This window comes from Taurulus bubalis, assembly GCF_910589615.1.
Source record: "Taurulus bubalis genome assembly, chromosome: 12".
Lineage (NCBI taxonomy): Eukaryota > Metazoa > Chordata > Actinopteri > Perciformes > Cottidae > Taurulus > Taurulus bubalis.
The window spans coordinates 13,013,380-13,032,001 of NC_136600.1; the positions used below are offsets into that span (position 1 = coordinate 13,013,380).

Here is an 18,622-nt window from a genome sequence, read left to right on the forward strand (position 1 = left end):
TCATTTCATATTTTCAAAATCTGTCAGTGTTGCTCACTGAATGAGACACGCCTGGTAACTTGTACAGACCTTTTGACTATATTACACAAACTCTACGTCAATGAACGTGAATGCCATGTGTGTGGGTGGGTCTATGGGTCAGTGTTTTTGATTAATTATTTTTATTTTTTTGCTTTTATTATTTGTATTTCTTCTTATCTTATATTTATTTACTTTTGTTTGTTTGACGTTCCTGTTATTTTCTTCTTTACTATTGTAAACTGATTAACATACACAAAAAATGAAAATATTTGTTCTTTGATCCTCATATTAAAAGTATATAAAAAAAAAAATGTCAACGTATTGTGCTGCAGAGATATGGACAGCCAACCAGTGAGGTCCGGCCTGTACTTTCTAGTAATACCACTTGTTCCTCGAGCGGCGATGAAGAGTCCCTGTAGCTATAGGCTGCCCTCAGTCCAGAGGACAAAGAAGCATCGCGTCACGAGGGTGAGTCAATCAATAAAACACCAATGGTGGACGCATTTTCTCATAAACTTGTTTAGTGGATCAAATCCAAAGCTGCAGAAAGTAGAAAATGACTTCCACCTTCGCCTCATCTTCCTCGCCAGCGAGAGGCTGCTTTGGGTCGTTTTCTTATTTCTTCCACTTTGAATTTTATCCAATAAACAAACTATTGAATCATTCACACACCGTACAGCGTCCTGGTCAATGGCATAGTAAACACAATATAGGACGCCACCATACGTGGAGATTATGAGATAGCAGCGTTATATTGAGCGTCTCTCAAAGTTTTTCCAGTTTGGTTGAATTTTGAGTATACTTTCCCTTTTGTTAGCTAATAGGTAAATAACTAAGGATTGCAATATGGACCCAGTGGTATTTCTTTGGAGCTGGTGGCTACACATTGCATCTTTAACTAAACACATTGTTGAACACACCGGGAGCACTGCAAGCCAACACAGTGATAATGAGAATTACAACTCCAGAGTCAAGCAATGTTTGGCTATTTTAGCAGTCGTCCAAGGTCATTGCCAAGATTCACGAGAGACATAAAAATGCAAAGAGCAAAGAATAAATCTGACTGGAAGAGATCGAGGTGACACGAATTAGATGGAAACTCTGCTGTTTGAACAAAGTCAACTTGTCAAATGGGACAATTTGAAAGCAGCCCAGCCTCTCTCCCATCTTGACGACAGATATGCATTTAAATGAGATATGCCATCGTATCAGGATGATGCTCTTAGCTGCTGTAAATTTCCCAACTACCAGACCTAAATGGATTTGACCTTGCACTCTCCTTCTTATGAAAAGCAAATCAGCACCAGGTCCGGGATTGCAGGAAGTGGTACTAACATGCCTCACACTTAACTGGTGTGTGTGTGTGTGTGTGTGTGTGTGTGTGAGAGAATTGACCTTAGGCAATAAGAATAATACAAATTAAAAAGTCTGATCCATGAGCTACTTTAAAAAAAAAACATCCAACCCTTTCAATCTTTCCTGCAGCCTCTTCCTCTCTCCGGTAACCTCCCATTCTCACGTCCACATTCCAGTTCTCTAATCCCCTTGACTGAAGAGTAGAAGACCCGGTGGCTCTGGGGTGCCAAACAAGACGAGAAGTAAAATAGAGGATGGAGAAAGGGACTCGAGACGGGAAAAGGAATGAAATGTACCTCTCGAGCTGCCAACACAGAGGAAGGCCTAGGACGGGATGAGAGCAGCTAAGTGCTGAGACTGTTTGATGAATGAAAACGAGAACATTGCCTTTAATTAAAAATCAGTTTTTATTTAGACAAAATAATTAAGTAGTACAAGAACAAAAAAAAGCGGAAGGTAAGCCCGGCGTCTTGAGAGGCTTTCTGAAGATCTCGAGGGACGCAAAACTCTGTCATCTGTTTTACGTCCTCACATCTGTCGAGCCGGTCCATTTCTTTTAATATTAATTACACAAACATGAATAAAACCACAAACTCAAGATGTAGCAAACTTTAAACGTACAGAAAATCATCATCGCTTTCCTACCCGTGGCATTTAATAAAATGAATAGGCGAAAGAAAACAAACAGCTCCCCGGGATTCATTTTCTTTCTGTAGAACTGGGTTGTCCCGGTTTCTGCATTTGGAGGCCTTAAATAAAAATGCCACTTTACACCTGACTTTGAGCTGGCCTCATAATGGTCTGGCCGCTTATACAAGTCAAGAGTCTTATCAGTGCCGCTGGCAGTCAGCACTGGGTGATAACTCATTTCCAGACGGAGCCCGAGGTATCCGAGGTGAGCAGCAGCAAACTGCAGCACAGGAGCCGAGGAATTCAAACAAGTCCTGAACCAGAGAGAGCGGGCTTTGTTCACGAAGCCAGGGCAACCGATGACGAAGACGTTGCTTTTCTAACAACCTTCAAATAAAAAGCTAATAATAAATCTAAACCTTTTTCGAACATTAACCTAAACAGACACCATTTAAAAAAAAAAAAAGACGTTTTCTCATCTTGGCCGAAAGGTGAGAACATGTGTTGAAAACCCCTGAGGACTGAAAACATTTCATGAATGGCAAGTTAGAAGTGAGTGGGAAGGCATTGATGAACAGTTTATTGCTTTTATGAAAGTGAAGCGGGGGAATCTGAAGAATAAATGTGTCTGTGGCGTTCTCCATTGGTCGGGATATGAAGTGTGAGTGTGTCTGTGCACACCCGCCGGTACGTACAGCGCATTGTTCAGGGGACGACCGTGTAGGGTTGGTAGGGCAGTATCTTTTGTCGTTCATTGATTGCGTAAATCCAGGCTGGTTTGACGAAGTTCAGATTGCCGTTCTCCACCAGTGCCTGTGACGGGGGTGAGAGCGAGAGGAACAGAGAGGTCATGAAGTTAACTTGTTGCTTTACAAGTGCGCAGACAGGAAGAGGCATGAAGCCTTTGAGAAACTGAAAACTCGGATTGTATTACTCAAACTGCTAATTCCGGTGGATAACAAACCAATTCTCACCCACAATTTCAAACTGATAAAAAAGCGACTTGGTGCCAACACTGCTGTATTTTCACTTGGAAGGCTAAAACGCTCTAAATGCAAACTTGTTTTTAAACTAAATGATAATAATACCTTGCAAACTGAGTGCTTACTGCAGGGTCACCTTTTTTTCCCCACTTTGTATTACTGAGCACTATGTTTCCTGGAGCAGAAAACGAAAGCATGCATGCAAATGCATTCGAGTCCACATCCACAGAAATGTTAAATGTTAATGTTGTGTTAGACATCATTGTTACGCAGAAAGAAGTGACTCAACTGACGTCTTCAAAGGAGTCGTGCCACCCTTCACTGGTCACCACAAACTGCACCGTCTCCGTCATGTAGTCCTCAATCAGTCTGGAGCAAAGACAGTATTGGGCTTTTAGACAAACATTTAACTGCAGTGAGAGGTCTCAGGACCAGATAAAGTTGTAATGCACTTGTATCGGGCTTCTGGTACTTTCTCACCCGTTAAAGGCAACGATGTACCGCAGCAGCAGGCGCCTCTCGTTGTTGGGGAATTTACCGTAGAGGAAAAAGTGCTTTCCGTTCAGGAAGTCTGGAAGGAATGGGAAGAGAAAGGAGCAGAAGAGGGAGACTGATGACTACACAGTATGTAGGAGTAATTACAGGTGCTCTTTGATAAAAGGGGAGAAAGCAGCAAAGCACCACAGAAAACAGAACAACTAAACACACACTGAGGATTGTGGGTGGATTTCCTGAAATGCCGAAAGCCATCCAATTACTTTCTGTCGGGGATTGCAACGGCAAGTGAGGGGAGGACATCTGTTCCTGTGACAGACACAAGAGGCAGGACAAAGATCAAAGGGGAGACGGACCTGGTAGCTCAGGGATAGGGTGGTCCTCTTCAGCCTCGGCGTCTGTGTTTTCATCTGTTGACCCCCCGTACGGATCCTCCTGCTTCACCGTCGTCCCTTCTGCTGCTGCTTTCTTCTGTCTGCTCTCGGTCTCCACCCTGTTACAGGGGCAGGAAAAGGACATGTTACATATCCTTCGTGCAACAAGATTACAAGTGTGCCTCTCAAAAGGAGAAACCTTTGCTGCTTCTCGCTTTTGTTTCTTCTCCTACTACTAATCTTGGTCACAGCGACGTTGGCAGGTCAATACAGTGTCTCATTCAAACATTGACAATAGCGGCAGTGGCATGCAAGGGGCAGGCCTGCATATAGGGAGCCATTCTGGGTTCAGCACCCTTCGAGATGCAGACAGGAGGTTGACCTGCCAAACTTGTGATTAAAGGACAAACCGCTCCATCTATATTTTAGTATGAATACATGAGTCATTTATTTTACTAGTGGGGCAACAAGAGAGCTGAGATTAAAGTTAACGTCCTCTAATCAAACATGATTAATTATCATAATTATTTGTTTTGGTTACCTCTGCAACTCGTCCTCCGTGTCCACGGCAGAGTCATCATCACGGCCTCCTGTGAAATAAAATAAGTGTTGATTTGTCAATATGGTAAAATATTAACCTAAAAAGCAGACATGGCTGGTGATGCCAGAAAAGGCCTTGCCAAAAAAAAAATAGTGCGTGAGATAAGTTTCATATATTTATAGTTCACATCAGTTCACAGACAACTCGAGGTTGTTGCTCTATCCTCGTATCTTAAAGTACCATCACTGCACGCTGGCCCAAATCCAAAAACTAATTAACTATGATAATCAATGGTCAAAGAATTGAGAGCGCTTTATCTATTTCTTTGTGATTTAGAGCTCAATGTTGCCATCATATTTTCTCCAAAAACCAACAAAAATGATATCTGCAGTATGCCTAGCAGGAGGAAAATGCTCTGACACAAACTTATTAGCAGTTCAAAAGATGCAACCTTGTTGGCAACGCTTTCCGTTACCACACAATCCTGTGCTGTTGAGGTGAGGGAAAAAGACAAGCCGGTCTAATTCAAAGGCCGTCTCCCTGTTATTTGTTCGGGCCGCTCCGTGTTTGTTGTGTCACCTCACTGGTGCACACCGGCACTCTACTTCTGGCGTCGCATTAACATAGAAATGAGAATCATGCACAAGTCCCTTCACCGTGATTGCGTCTCGCCTCCATTCCTGCTTCCCCTTCAGACAGCGTCTACAGCATGAATGTCGTTCTCGGCCTTTTCACGGTGCCATGGTCAACTCATCCATTTCCAAGTGCTTCATAAAAGGTGTTCCCTTTTTTGTCTAATGCCGGAGCCTGAACATCGTCCCCTTGCCCCTCTCAATTCATTCAATCCTCTTCAGCTCCAGTGCTACCCTCTTTCTGCCTCCTTAGCTAGAGTGAAACACTTCCAATGAGTCACAGCCACTTGCATTTCAGCTCTTGGATCTATATATATATATATATATATATATATATATATATATATATATATATATATATATATATATATATATATATATATATATATATATATATATATATAGATCTCAATTCTTTATCGGGTTGTGGCTGCTGTTTCCTCCTATGTGACAGAGAATTGGTGTTTTTCGGTCTTTTCTTATTCAATGCAGTTTCAATTTGTAAATTGAAAAGAGGAAAAAAAAAAAGACCAAACTTCCATGCAAACAAAAGGGAAATTAATAAAACAAAAAGAGGAATTTGAGAAGTCTCTGTTTTCTGATCTGCTACAGTGGAAAAAAATGAATAAAACCTTATTATAAAACACTAATAGGCTACAACCATTGTCTGGAAACCACACATTTGTGCTTAAAATTCGACAGAAAATCAAATAATTGTTGAGCATGAATCAGTGAAGGCGAACAGTGTCGGACGACGAGAGAAGCTCACCGAGCTGTGATGAGTATGGCAGCACTGTATTAGTGTTAATGTAGAGGGGAAAGTCAGAGGAAATGTACATTTTATGTAATAATTATATATGAATTCTCAATGTGATGCACTACAGCGCAGACACTTTTGTAACCTCCTCTTTTTGAGCTGGTCTTTATTTGTTTGCACATTCAGTTAATTGATACCGTCTTCTATCTGACATTCACGGGACATAAACCAACGCGCTGCCTTCATGAATCAAAGGAAACAAGTCGGTCTACATGTTTGAACCTTCAACAGCATTTACATTTTTGTGAATTTTGTGAAAGTGCCTCTTTGATCTTGGTGGTCTTTTTTCCTTTTCCTCTATTTCATCTTTACAATAGACATTCTTGTCCCATCATTACACCCATCTGTCCGCCTGTTGAGATTAACTTGAGCTACAAGACAATTGAAAAACACAATGCGAGTGTTTGTACGGCTTGTAGCCTGAAGCACTAATGTGCTTTCTTTTTCATCCCAACAGTTTATGTAACACTCAAAGAAATAAAAGTAGTGTGGAGTCATTAAAATGGCATTGATTCTGAAACGAGGTAGTTCAAATGCACTTTTTTCACAGTGGAAATTTCAATTCAAGTACTTTGACTCAAACCTGGTTCTTCCTCATCAGTGGAGCCGGCATACTCATCATCTTCCTTCCTCTTCTCTGGTGTCTTTTTGGGAGTCACTTGTCTCTGAGGCTTCTGCGGACTCTGCAAGAACACCACAGACTGACGGTTATAAACTGGAAAATAAAGATTCCTCATTAGATCATTTCGTACAGGCTCACTTTAAGTACAAATCCACCTTTGTGTTCATTTCCTCCTCCTCACTCTGGTTGTCCACTTCCATTTCGCTCTCCGAGCTCGACTCCCCTCCATCCATCAAATAGCTGAAGGAAGACAAAGAAGAGGTGAGCAAAATGTGTCGGGATGATTAACGGCTGGAGGCGAAAGAACCGGCTCCATACGTCTTGCTGCCTATTAGCTTGGCAATGTCTCAAACGGCGGTGGGTAAGGAAATAAGCAAGGTTTAGAGTGAAGGTAATCACCAAACAATCAATGTCCTAATGTATAAAACATTACCAATGTTTGTATATGTTTCCCTGCCGGGAGACAAGTCTAATCTACTGCAAGTAGATGTTTCTACCAGCATCTTTCTTTTTCAAACCATTGAAGTTATCTTCTGGGCAAAAAAATAAAAATAAAATATCACTTGGTAGGAAAACAAGATTTATTCATCATATAGTATGTCCCGCTTATGAAGACCACAATGTCTGCTACCATCTTTAGACTGCGTAGACCAAGGCCAGTCAGTGTGCTTGTCAGATTGTCAAGCAGCATCTCATATTCATTATGAGTGGGGCTGTGATCTAAAAATGCACTTTTCATTTCATCTCATTTTAAATTTGTTCTCGTCTCGCAATACTAAATATATATTTATAATACTTTTTTAAAGTGACATAATAATGGAATAGTGTGCCTATTTGTAAGGGACACAGGTATTGGGTCGAGAACCAAAACATATCACCCATGGCGGAACTTTCTATGAAAGTCATTTGCAGATAATTAAGCTCAATTAAAAATCTAAAAATGTACAAAAGTAGCAGAAGAAATAAAACATCCACAAACGATGAAGGGAGTATGCTATTAACAGACAGATCATGAAGGCATCTGCAATTATTTTTGCAAAGGTTAAGAGTAAAAGATAGCCAAATGTTCTAAATGTGAGAGAGAAGGTTCAATGAGGATGTGACATTTCTACGAACCCCTCTACATCTATTCCCTCAAGCTACAATGAAGTCACCTGGGCATTATCAGCTTGAAAGTGTGATGTGCAGAGTCGAAATACCACCGTTAAAGTGTAATTATTTCCGCTCTCTCAGTAGAGAGACATTTTACTGACCTATGCTTACTTGCTTCATAAAACTAAGCGCCCAGGAAATTGGAAAAAGAAAAAAGGCCACTGAGGGCGACGGGAGTAATGCAGAATCTGTTGCTTGTGGCAATAAGTGTTGTTACCTCAAAAGCACTCGCTCAGTCAGCATTATTGACAGGGAACTTGTTTTGTTCTAGAAGGTGAAAACCAAGTTATACGAGAGCTGAGACGCTTGTGGTTGTGAAATACATTAAAAGAACAGATGCTCCGTTTCCTACAGACGAGATCCTGAGAGGCTGAAATGCACTTAATCTGGAGCCGAAACAATTACTCAAACAATGGATTAACAGAAAGGGAATCAGCAACAATTAATTATTTTTTTTAAAGCCAGCAAAGAGTGAGCTAGCTTTTGAAAGTATCTGACCGAAAAAACAAGCCCAGAGTTTCGATGAAAGTAGCTTGCAGCACTAGATCCCAAAATGTGCTTGTGGAAGACGAGCAGGTCGGTAGATTAGCCGTTCAATCATCAGATGATTTACAGTTATTACAGCTTCAACCACAGAAACTTTGTTATTTTCTATCAACGCATTTTTATTTTATTGAAAAAAATTCAACAAATACCGCAACAAAAAAAGATTTCTAAAATACATTATTCGCATTAGCTTTAAGCAAAGGTGTCAAACATTCGTTGGTTCTTTTCTCCGTTTTAAATCACTGTAAATTTAATATTTTCATGTATACAACTATCGATCACATAAAACGAGACTTTTAAAAAAGGTGCCACGTTGAGCTTGAGAAAAACTATTTTCTGGCAATTTAAGCGCAAAACAACCAAGTATATGATATATATTATCAAATCGATAATGAAAGGAATTGGGAGTTGCAGCCCTACACTTTGACGCTGTACAATTAAGTATGCAGTGAATATTTTCAATGTTTGTATTTAACATTGTGATTACGCTGATAATTTGTCTCCAACATGCAAACTATTTTCCAATTCATCTTTGGGATGTTGTAACAGAGCCTGAGTTTTAATGAGAAATGTGTTTAATTATTCAGCTCTATTGTGATGGGATGTTGTCGAGCTGCTTGAGTGTTTTCTGCTCAAATCTCTTTCTGTCCATCTCCGGAACCTCACTGATCGGATAGTAACTATGGAGAATGCATTTCTGGGGTGACGGTTTCTTTGAATATGCATTCACTGCACAGTGCGTATGCACGGCAGGAGCTGAAGCGGTGCGTCTGCCCCCAGACGCTCAGCGAGGAAGTGCTCACTGATGGAACAACAGTTTGAGAGTGTGCGTATTTGTTTGGGCACTTGTCATCATCAAAGTAAGTGGTCCCTTTAATTACCCATAGCAGATGCAGCTTTTAAATAAAGGACACATCATCAAAGCTGCGCACTCCACACGCCGCACAATGGCGGTGCTGGGCAGGGGAATGGATTATTCTGGCAACGAGAGAGTGGGGTGAGGGAGAGGGGGTTCTTCAACACGAGCGTGAGGCAGATTGATGACACACTTCCCATTTCAATGCACTTCTTGGAGAACCTTAAAAGTAATGATCAGACACCACAAAACCACAGCGTTGTGTGCCATCGCCCTTCAGCAGGGTTCCTTAATTAAAGCGTTCTCCATCAATCGCTCACACTCATATTGTGGCTCATGTGCACTCTGTGGTGCCCGTTGTGCTGCAACGTGACACTTTATTTCCGTAATTGATTCATCTGTTAATTACTTCTTTAATTTTCCTTTTTCTATGAAATGAAAAAAAAAAGTTTTTGAGGGGGAAAAAATACAGTCCATAGTGACAAATTAAAATTGCTTGTTTTGTCCAACCAAGAGTCCACAACCCAAACATATTCAATCAATCATCGTATGAGACAAAGAAAAGCAGCACTTCCTCACATTTGAGAAGCTGCAATCAGTTGTTCTTTTTGCAAAAAAAAAAAAGTACGATTAATAGATTTTCAAAATAGCTGGCAAATAATTCCCTGTTGATCGACTAATCTGGCTCTTCTCAACCGCTGGTGGGCCTCAGAGCGGCATACAAAAAATGAAAAAAAAAAAATTGAATATATATTTTTTAAAGCATACTTTCAATGGCAAGTTGTGTGAAAATGTGCGCCAATCACGACAAATCATCAGATAGAAACAAACATGTTTTGCCACAGTTTTGGCTTTAAACTGGGAGATTTTATTGCTGCAAAGTGATAAGATATATTTGTGAGATTAGCACCACCCATATGAAGACCCTTTCAGATACTGTACTTCCTGAAAAAAAAAAAAAAGAATCTAAAAAAAAAAATTGTTTACGTTTCACAAGCGCACAGAACAAAAAAAGGCTCTTAGAAATTTGATAGGATTTACATAATCGCCCAATGGCAAATATTTGAGCTGACCATGCTTATTTTGCATAATCTTTAGATTCCACAGTGGAGGCGAAATGAAGCCAATGTTACAAAGTTGGCAGCAAACAGAAAGTGATTTAGGTGTGAATCCGTCAGACGGCTAAATAAAGTGTCTTTCTGAGCACAAGTTTCCAGCGTCAGGAAAAAACTACACAAGGAAGCAAAGAGCTGTTGGACGGGGTTGGACCGTTTCATTTTATACGAGACTCAATTTGTTGCTTTCCTACAGAGAGGTGGCGGTGACGGGTCTCCTGATTTATAGCTTCACAGAGTGTCTCCACTACTCGGGTGCAGCAGTGCGTTTGACATCTCCGGGGAAAGTTATGCTGGAGTTGGTGTTTTCATGCAGCTTTTCTAATTAGATAATTCACATAAATATGTTTGGATGGAAACATGTTTTATACGAGCAACGTAGGTCATTTGAGAATATGGCTCTGTAGCCTAGCAATAAATGTACAAGTTTGAGTTAGTCTCTGAATAGATGCTGCATATCCTCAAGACCCCAGAGAGCTTCAGTAATGAACTGCCTAGAACCACGTTTGCTTTGGACGACCTACACAAGGTTTTTACAAAGTATGTAGAATGTAATCTAAAATGATTTCAAGTAACTTCATGTGCAGCATCAGCTCATCTGCTGCATTGTTTCTGTGTCTATGGGCCTTTAGTGCAAGTGTTTCCTTTAAACCTCCCAGACGCTTGTTCTCCGGCTCAGTCATTCACTCTGGACTCGGCCATTAGTGCATTTAACAACTTTTAGGACCTGATAATTTCAATAAGGGCTTTTCAAGTGTCCATAACGGGATTTTTTATTTATTTTGAATGATCCGTTAAGTCAATGGGAAACTGTCTTTTTGGGCCCTAGCCTTAAGTTGTGATTCCAAAGTTTGGCTACTACAAAAAAATGGCTCCGAAGTCTCTCGCTGGAGGCTTGTTGTGCAGCAGAGCGAGCTTTGCCAACAAATACATTTTGATGAGCAGCCATGTAAATTAAAAACATAGATTTAGGTCTAGCTGCAAATTCAAAACACAACAGCACATGTGCAGCATTAAAATGATAACAACAAGTATGGGCAGAGCTGAAGCCGATCATGGAAGTGTGCAGCGAGTTTCCTCTTTGTCAGTCAAATGAAATGCACGCTCTCTCCTAACAAACCACAAAACTCCTACAAGTGCCTTTTCAGGCAAAGATGACAAATGTTTGATGGTTTCATGTTTTCAAATGGGAATATTTGCTGCTTTTTCTTTGTCATTTTTGGGTTCTGGACAAAACAAAACAAAACAAAATGGTGCCAATTTCTCTGATTTGTTCTGAGATTGTAAAGACCAAACCATTAATCTAGGAAATAGTTGGCAGGCTGTTTTGTAAAATAGGAAATAGGTGGACTTCTTGATGATGAAAATACTCGTTAGTTTCAGCCACAATGTTGTGAATCTAAAATACGCTGCTGAAGAAGGCGGGAGCAGTGTGCTGTATTCCCCGTTGTCCCATGAAAATGATGGCTGTCACAGAAAATAGCATTTTATTTCGTTGTTACCATCAATATGTTTCACCGTGATATGCAGTAAAACGGGTATACTGTCAGCTCTCTCGAAGATGTTTGAAAGTGGCTTAGGCACAATATAAAGAGCTGAGCGTAAGACTTTTGTATTTGGGCGGACACTTTGACAGCCATTACAATATCTACCACAACACTAGTTCTGAAAAATCTCATTAATTTAAACGCTAATTTAAACAGAAGCTTGAGACTAATGCCTTCCGTAACCTCGCTGTGTGGGAGGCTGGCCGCAAATGTATTCGTCCTCAAGCCAGACGCAATCAGTCCGGAAGCAACAAGTACGAAGGACCTTCCTAAATGATGAAGCAAAGTTTCATGCGGAGTAACACGAGGACCAAACTCTTCCAACTAATTTGGATCTTCCGCTGACCAAGCTGAGTATTCTGGTCTACATTATTCAGTGCAGACTCATGAGGGGCAATGGCAGAAGATGATGCAAAAGCACCCCGTGTAATGAGGCCGGTAATTAGTGAGCTGCCGGAGCTGGCTGGGTTGAATTTGTAATCACAGCAGGGCATCAGCTGCTCAAGGTTACAATGTTCTATGTGGCAAGTGAGCATCACTGCTGTGTGTGTGTGTGTGTGTGCTTCAATCAGCGTGAGTGCTGTGCACAGATTGTACCATGTAGACGCACAGACGTGGCTTAGCAACAAGAAACAGAATCCCATCCAGCTGTTCCAGCGGCCGAGCCGGTGCTGCGGCCTTCTTCACACAGGCTTCATTGCAGTTTCACTTTTTCTGCCATTGCTATGAAATCCTCTGTTTTCAGTAGTTTGTTTCGTGCTTCGCCCTCTTACCGTTTGTAGGGGAGCTTCTGTTTCCTCTTGTGGCAGTCCATTACCCAATCCTTCCGTACGATGATGCCCCCTGCTGATTTCACCTGGCTGTACTTGGGGGTGTTGGCGAAGGCACAGCTGCAGAATAGTGGTCCACACACAGACACACACGGTTACGTCACTGGAGACAATCTGACAAGGGCGCTAGTCGCTCTGACAGCAGAGATCAAGATGCAATCAAACTGAATCACTGAGTAATAGGGCCGTTACTCAATCAAGCAATCTGTTTCAATGATAAATAAATCAACTGCAGATAAAAGTCTCATGAAAGAAAATCTCTGGAACAATTAAGGGCCATCATTTGGGAAAGATATTTACTAAGCAATATAAATACATTATTTTGTCATCAGCCATGCGCCATAATATTTAAATGTATATTGATTGCAATGAAATGAGCGCTTATGCTTTGATGATGTTCTCCAAATGAACATGTCAAAGATCTGTTTCACCAACTGTGATAAAGCATTTATCCTTTTCATTATGTTTTGATCTTATCGTCTGCCAACATCATGCAGTTTCACCGTGTACACGGTTGCATTTTATGTCTGGTATTTCTCTTTATGGAGGCATAATTCTGAGCTGTCCTTGACAGCAGAGGACTTAGTTTATTGTGTTGCTTGCGGCAACAACATTTTGATGTGGTGGTACTATTAAAATCCAATTTTGTGACGTGTTTTTCTGTAAAAAAACTAGCAAAGACGGTCACGTACACTAAACAACACAGAAACAAATCGGACTCCAGTGTTGAGACTACTTTCCTACTGCAGGTATTTCAAACAAGCTACACTTTGCCTTTAAAATATTTGTAACAATAACAAAAAGACGCTCGGTAGATTCTCCGTATCAACACTGTGATGCAATACATCACAATACTAAGCTGTGCAATAAGTCTGGAGTTAAGAATGAAGTAAATGGTGAAGAAAAGACATCTCAAGCATACCATTTCCACACGCCTGCTTGATACTTACATGAGGTGTGTGGCGTCGGGTGTCCAGTCTGGTCGATATTTAGCTCCCATGTCCAGAGCCTTTTCCCTCAGTTCCCCTCTGAAGGGGTTCTGGAAGCCGCTGAGGACAAACACGACCCCGTCCATCATCCGTTTGAATGGGACCTGCTGCCCACTGGCTTTCTGTTGTTTGAGTTTAGGCTCGGGTTTGGACTGGCTCTCCCGCTTCTTGTCGGTAGACTTCTGTGCCGGGGAAGCTGGAGAGACGATTTGCAAAGTCAGAGGTAAAAAGAAAAGAAAGATCTTTGTGTTAAGAGTCAGATGCAAGTGCGTTACCTTTGGCGGTGCTGGGGCTCGGCGTGCCGGCCGGGCTCGGCTTGTGTTTGGGGGTCGCAGCCTTGCCCTCTGGTGAGCCAGCCGGGCTGGTTTTCTTTGAGGGCGGAGGGCCGGAGGCAGACTGACGCTCTTTGCTGAAGTCAAATTTTCTTTTTGCTGGTGTCTATGGGGTAAAAAAAAAGTATGCAATCACTAATGAATCGGCACCTTTTTAGAATGAAAAAAGGAATGTACACCTGTGTGTCTAAGAAAAGGTTCAGATACTGTCGGACGGCAAGTGGAATAACAGATTGCCACAAACTTCCATTTCATTTTATACCAGAACGAAGTCATCCTACAAAAGAAGTGCATTTCAAAAACCTGACTCAAATGTGCTAAGCAAAGAGCCATAGGTGAGCCATCTGACATAAACTGTCCCTTTAGTATGCAAAAACAATGATTCAGCAGATTTTAAAATAATTAGCTTTTAGGAAAAAAGGTTGAGAATCAATTACACTAGGAAATTGGAAAAAGAACTGCAATTACTGGGGTATCGTTTTATGCTACTTCTCGACAGCTAGGCGTGCATTTGTGCAGCTCTAGATCTTTCTTTGTCAAAATCAAAGTGACATGGAGCTAATATTGACTCTTTTTTTTCAGTGTGGACTCAGGCAGAGTTATATTGATGCATTTAAATATGAACCAGACAATGCAATGTTTCAAAAGTGTTTTTCCTTTCCAAAGTTGATGAAAGCTGCAACTGTTGCACACGAGACAAATTAATTCAATAAATTGGATTTAACAAATAAGAAAATGTTTTTAACAGAGTGTTTAAAACAGAGGAATGAGCAAAAGAAAAGAAAAAATTCAAGAAACTGGTAAATTTTTCATATATTTGTTTTCCGATTTAAATTAAAGTCAGAAAACCTTGCTTTTATTTTTACACTATAATTTCCCAAACATGATGTGGTTGTTAAAATGACCTAAAACTGTCAGATCCCATCCTACAACCAGATGTATTGCCTCTGCGTGTTCTTCTTCTCCACACACCTTTCCTATCGTCTACTCTAAATGAAGCAAAAGCCGGCTTTCCTTCATAAAATTATGACGATATTTAGTACCTGTGGGGAGGCAGAGCTGGAGGAGGAAGCTTGGCCTGACGAGTGGGAGCCGCCACCAGCCTGCAGGGCAGCAGCAGCGTAACTCAACCTCTCACTCTGAGGAGACGCTGAAGACAGAAAAGTGTTGATGAGGGAACAAAGTAGCTTGATAATAAAAAATGTCTTTGAAACATCCCTTCCCGTGTTTCTCCTGGCACATTTAAATAGCTTTAAATAAAGCCTAATTAGAGCGCTCTTGGCACTTTTTTTTTTAATTAGTCACCGTGATTAGCACTTTATATACTATACTTTCCCAAAAACAGTGTGGTTGTTAAAACTCTCTAAAACTGTCAAATCCCATCCAACCAGCTTAATTGCCTCTGCTTGTTCTTCTTCTCCACAAGGACATGAAGGCTTTATTTGGGCTTCAGCGGCTGCTAAATTTAAATAAATGGATCTACCTTTGAGTGGGGTACTGGACTTTGTTGCATTGTCCCGACTGAAGAAGAGACTGCCAGGCTGAAGGCTGGGACTCGCTGAAGGAGACTCCTCCTTCACTCTGAACTGTCCCAACTTTGTCAATTTCTGGCAGGAGAGAAGAATGAGAAAATTAAAACCAAAACGAGAAGGCGGAGGGACTGATAATGCTACACACACTGTGGTGTGAGAAGGTGTGCCACGCTTTAGCTCTGGAAATATACATATTACATAAATCCAGATTAAAGTAAAAGCAGTGCAGCCGCACCGTTAATCTTACAGCAACATGCTTACAAAAAAGTAAAAAACATGGAGTTTTGAGAACAAGATTTAGCACGACTCACCGGGGAGGATGTTGGAGGAGGGTCATTTTTGTCAGGCGGCGAATGAAACTTAACAAAGGCCAGTCCGTATGCTATGTTCTGCAAAGTACACAGACAAATTCATCTTAGATTTAATCTCACAAGTAACAATTAATAAATTCTCGTTAGCAGAGCCGGCCCTAGAAATAGGCAATGCTGTAAATTAAATGAATGTATTACTTTATATATTTTTTTTATACAATATAGATGTAATACTAGCGTTTCAAAATATCACCAAAAAAAAAAAAAAGAGCACAACAACATAACTTTCCTATTGAACACCTTTCTAGCTAATAAACAGTTACTCCCACTTAAATTCATGAGGGGAAGATGGAAGGACAATTCTGCATATGTTACATCATCTCAAAGACATAAAGCGAAGCAGTGTCTCTGCGTGTCAACAGAAGTAACCTTTGATTTGCTTGTTATTCTAACTTAACTAATCCACTCAACATTTATAAAGGTGCAGCCATGCTGCTTCAATACAAGTAAATTCGCAGTGTGCCGTGTGTGTAAAGCACTAACTGCTCTGTTGTACTGCTGTACGGTAAAAGAGCTGTGAGAATATTACAAAATGGTTATATTTTGGATTCTGTTAATTCAAAGATGATTGGATTTGTCAGTTTGCACTCTGTTTTGATTCACAAGGCTGAGCCCTCCCTTACCTTGCTGTATGGCTGGCTGCACACAATTTTCACTCTGTCCCACTTTTCCTGTGCCGAGCTCTTCTGCAGCTGTTGGGGCCCGAAGAAACGCACCCGGTTCATGTTGGTGCCGTTACGGCTCTCCGTGGGGGACATGAAGGAAGAAGTGACCAGGAGAACCTAGGAAAGAAGGAACAAAACACAGCAGTAGAGTAATTACAATAATTAGGAGGTGATATACATCGTACTTGACTTGGTTTGCAAGAATACCTCATAGTCCTGGTCTCTGACAGCTGAAGAATTCCCCACCAGCACCTCGATGAAAGCCGACCCTTCATTTCCAATATCAATGCTGTGCACCTGCTCCTCCTTCTCTAACTGAGAGAAGAGTAAAACAACACAAGTCAACAAAACTTACGCTAGAAACAAAGACAAAAGAGCTCAGAGAGTAGATGAAAGAGGTTAAAGTAACCAATCCCTACTTTGTAACATGATTATGCCAAATAAATACATTCATACATGTGGGAATAGAACAACTGCTCCTTTGTAATATGGATCCCCTAATAAAAATGTCAAAGTGCCTTTAACATATTGTGTTAAATTGTATAACTTGTATACTTAAAGCCTCAGGCGGCAGGTGAAAAGAGACAAAGATAAGCTCAATATGTTGTGGCATTGTCTCCCAGACTTAGTTACATTTTGAATAAACTGGCAATTTACTTTCGCCTAGTCCCAAAACAATAAAGACAACTGCCACCGTTGTGAAGGTATAATGTGGTAAAAAAAATAACTCATAGCAGAATGTGCATGCAAGTTAGAGAAGGTATTAACATTAAGACAAAGCAGACGAGGGGATTCCCAAAAGGACACAAGTATGTCAACAAAGGAGAAGTGGGAGTAAACATGTCTGCATTGGTGACCTCACACTTATATAGAAATTAACAGAAAACTGCAAAATCTTACATAAGCTAATGGAAAAAGGTTGCATTTAAAGCTTTCCTTTAGTGGAGTAACAGCATGAAAAGGGAACGGGCAATAGGAGACATAGCTAGTTCTGTGAAAACCCGGTAATGTAGATTTGAGCACAAGTGTTTGATTTGGATCAAAAACATACCTGCAGAATGACCGAGATCTGCTTCTCCCCGGCTCGAGCTGCTTTCCACTTCCTGTAGGTGTCGGAGCTCAGCAGGTTGTCTGCTTTGTGGGTCTGTTTGTCATGACAACACGTGAGTGGACGGAAGGAAGGCTCCCATTTGGCTAAATATAAATATACAGCTGCAAAACGTGCCATCAGGACACACAGAGGGGACCATGTTTGTACAAATGCAATGCAAGAGAGAGGTGAACTTACGGTGTCCTCGGTGCTGCAAGACACGACGTGTTTGAGTTGGATTTCTGGCATGTTCTTGTTGGTTCTGAACAGGTTGCAGATTAATTAACCAGCTGAAGGAAAACAAACCAATCGGGCGCTTGTTTTACCACGAAGCGATATCGTAACCAACTAATCTAACATAACACACATAAAGTGGTCTTTCAATGGCTGTAAATTCAGCCTCGACAACTGAAGTAAATTCACTTTCCTGCTGGTCTACCGTCGGCTAACGTGAAAGCATGCTAGCAAACAATAGGCAGTGAACTTTTCCTGATTCGCGTGGTGATTTTAAAACACCTCAGGGGCGGTTACGCACGAGCCTTTGAACTAGTTATGTGTATAAAATAATAGCCGCTTACTTGGGCTTTACAGTAAACATAACAATATGTACATTAACGCTTTTAATTTTAAGATGAATGTGCATGAAGGCGAACTCATATTCCCACCAAAAGCCTGCGTTGCGCAAAGACGCAACTTCCTATTTCCAGCCAATGAGAGAGATTTGTCTTCTTCTTCTGCAGTTTAATAGCAGCATCGTCGCAGCTCTATCGCCACCAATCGCTCAGAATGTGTACAGACAAATATATCACCATATATATCTCTATATATATATTTAAATATGTAGATCACGCATATGTGTGTACATATAAGTACGCACATATGCAAACATATATATATACATATATATATATATATACATATATATATGTATATATATATATATATATATATATATATATATATATATATACTACTACCATACATTTATTATAAAGTATATATGTATAGTAAATATATATAAAATATATTTTGTACAAATGTATATTTATATATATACATTTATTATATATATATATGTGCACACACATATGCAAATATTACATATATTGTGTTTGTATTATCTTTA

General features: G+C 40.5%; 1 protein-coding gene across 1 annotated transcript; it reads right to left on the minus strand.

The window, feature by feature from the left end:
- Positions 1–1,777: 1,777 nt before the first annotated feature.
- xrcc1 (X-ray repair complementing defective repair in Chinese hamster cells 1) lies at positions 1,778–17,745 on the minus strand (the record flags this gene model as incomplete). Its single annotated transcript, XM_079227496.1, has 17 exons — positions 1,778–2,820; positions 3,284–3,359; positions 3,471–3,561; positions 3,842–3,978; positions 4,401–4,449; positions 6,433–6,532; positions 6,627–6,711; positions 12,461–12,577; positions 13,468–13,702; positions 13,782–13,944; positions 14,882–14,988; positions 15,322–15,445; positions 15,682–15,759; positions 16,365–16,523; positions 16,614–16,721; positions 17,458–17,550; positions 17,695–17,745. 17 exons carry the CDS (start codon positions 17,743–17,745, stop codon positions 2,713–2,715), a joined length of 1,881 nt encoding a protein of 626 aa, XP_079083622.1. The 3' UTR covers positions 1,778–2,712.
- Between the last annotated feature and the right edge of the window lie 877 nt (positions 17,746–18,622).